Source organism: Coffea eugenioides, chromosome 11 (assembly GCF_003713205.1).
Source record: "Coffea eugenioides isolate CCC68of chromosome 11, Ceug_1.0, whole genome shotgun sequence".
NCBI classification, from domain to species: domain Eukaryota; kingdom Viridiplantae; phylum Streptophyta; class Magnoliopsida; order Gentianales; family Rubiaceae; genus Coffea; species Coffea eugenioides.
In genome coordinates this window covers 18,036,135-18,037,862 of record NC_040045.1, presented here as the reverse complement: position 1 = coordinate 18,037,862, position 1,728 = coordinate 18,036,135, and the positions used below count along the sequence as shown (strand labels likewise).

Below are 1,728 nucleotides of genomic sequence, written 5' to 3'. Positions count from 1 at the left end.
ATATCATCCAAACAGCTTCCAGTTTGCCATCAAAACTTAAAACATATGATATAACACCTTAAAACTAAGATTTAAAGATCATTTACCTTCCTTAAGTGAGGCTTGAATCACCAAAATAAACCACCAAAACCAAAGCTCCAAGCTTGCAACACATACTAGGGTTGAAGGTTGTTCACTCCACTAACTCAATCTTTTTCTCTTTTGGTTTTTTCTCAAGATCAAACTAGAGTTTTAAAACAAGAAGATAGAGTTTTCTTCCTTCCCTTGGAAGCATCAAGAGGTTCGGCCATAAGGAGGATAAAATGGAGCAAAGTTGGTTTAAATTTCCTCTAATCCTTTGGTCAAACAAGATGTGTGATTAGGGTTTGGCCACCTGGCCCAATCTTGGCCCTTTCTTCCCTTAATCTTTTGACTAATGATGTTTCTACCCTCCAAATGTACCAATGCCTATTTAACACCTCTAAACTATCATATAAAGTCCCAACCACTAATAAAAAGACATTTGGTCAAAGTATATGTGCTGAAATAAAATAATACCAAGTCAAGCAAATGTTTTAATTCAAGTAAAAGATAATGAAATGCAATGCAAGGGAAATGTTATAATGCATGTAGAATGCATTGTAAGGACATGTTATAAGTGATTTAAATCTTAGGGCAAGGCATATAGTTTAGGAGAATTATGTTTTAAAGTGAGGGCTCTTACACTCTCTTCCCTTTAAAGAATTTCGTTCTCGAAATTCTCACCTTGATCACTGAATAGCTCAGGATACTTCCACTTCCCAAATAGCTTCCTCTACCTCATGATTTCTCCGCAAAACCTTTACCAAGGGTATTTGTTTAGTCCTTAATTCCTTTACTTTTCGATCTAAGATCTGTACCGGCCTTTCTTCGTAAGTCAGCGATTCGTCAATGTCAATTTCTTCTGGGTTCAGTACATGAGTGGGGTCTGGACGATACTTCTTCAACATAGAAACGTGAAACACGTCATGGATCCTGGATAGATTTGCTGGTAATTCCAACCGGTAAGCCATATTCCTTACTCGTTGAAGAATTTCTAAAGGTCCTATATATCTCAGTTGAAGCTTCTTTCCTTTTCCCGCCGTGAGACTTCGAAGTGGTGTGACCTTTAGAAATACCTTGTCTCCAACTTCAAACTCCAAATCCTTTCGTCGATTATCGGCGTAGCTCTTCTGTCGACTTTGCGCTGTCTGAAGCCTCTAATGTATCACTTTCACCTTCTCATACGCATCCTCGATCCATGGTACTGCAGTTGGGTCTAAAACCTTTCTTTCTTCTATTTCATCCCAGTATATTGGTGATCGGCACTTTCTTCCATAAAGAGCTTCATACGGTGCCATTTGTATGGAGGAATGATAACTATTATTGTACGCAAATTCGACTAACACCATATACTATCCCCAGCTTCCACCAAAATCCAAGATACAAGTCCTTAGCATGTTCTCAAGTGTCTGAAAGGTTCTTTCTGATTGTCCATCAATTTGGGGATGATAAGTAGCACTAAAGTTCGACTTGGTCCCTAAAGCTCCTTGTAACTGTTGCCAGAAATGAGACATGAACCATGGATCTCTATCAGAAACAATGCTTACTGGAATACCATGCAATCTCACTATTTCATCCATGTATAGTTGGGCCAATTTCTCCAAGGAGTATCTCATATTTATAGGCAAGAAATGAGCAGACTTGGTTAACCTGTCTATTATTACCCAA

At 38.4% G+C, this 1,728-nt stretch overlaps 1 protein-coding gene across 1 annotated transcript; it reads right to left on the bottom strand.

Annotated features, from left to right (window-relative positions):
• Positions 1-761: 761 nt before the first annotated feature.
• On the bottom strand, positions 762-1,358 carry LOC113752019. The gene is made up of 2 exons (XM_027296162.1): positions 1,236-1,358; positions 762-1,124 (listed from the first exon to the last, which is right to left on the bottom strand). The coding sequence occupies exons 1-2, from the start codon at positions 1,356-1,358 to the stop codon at positions 762-764; spliced, it is 486 nt and encodes a 161-aa protein (XP_027151963.1).
• Positions 1,359-1,728: the final 370 nt, after the last annotated feature.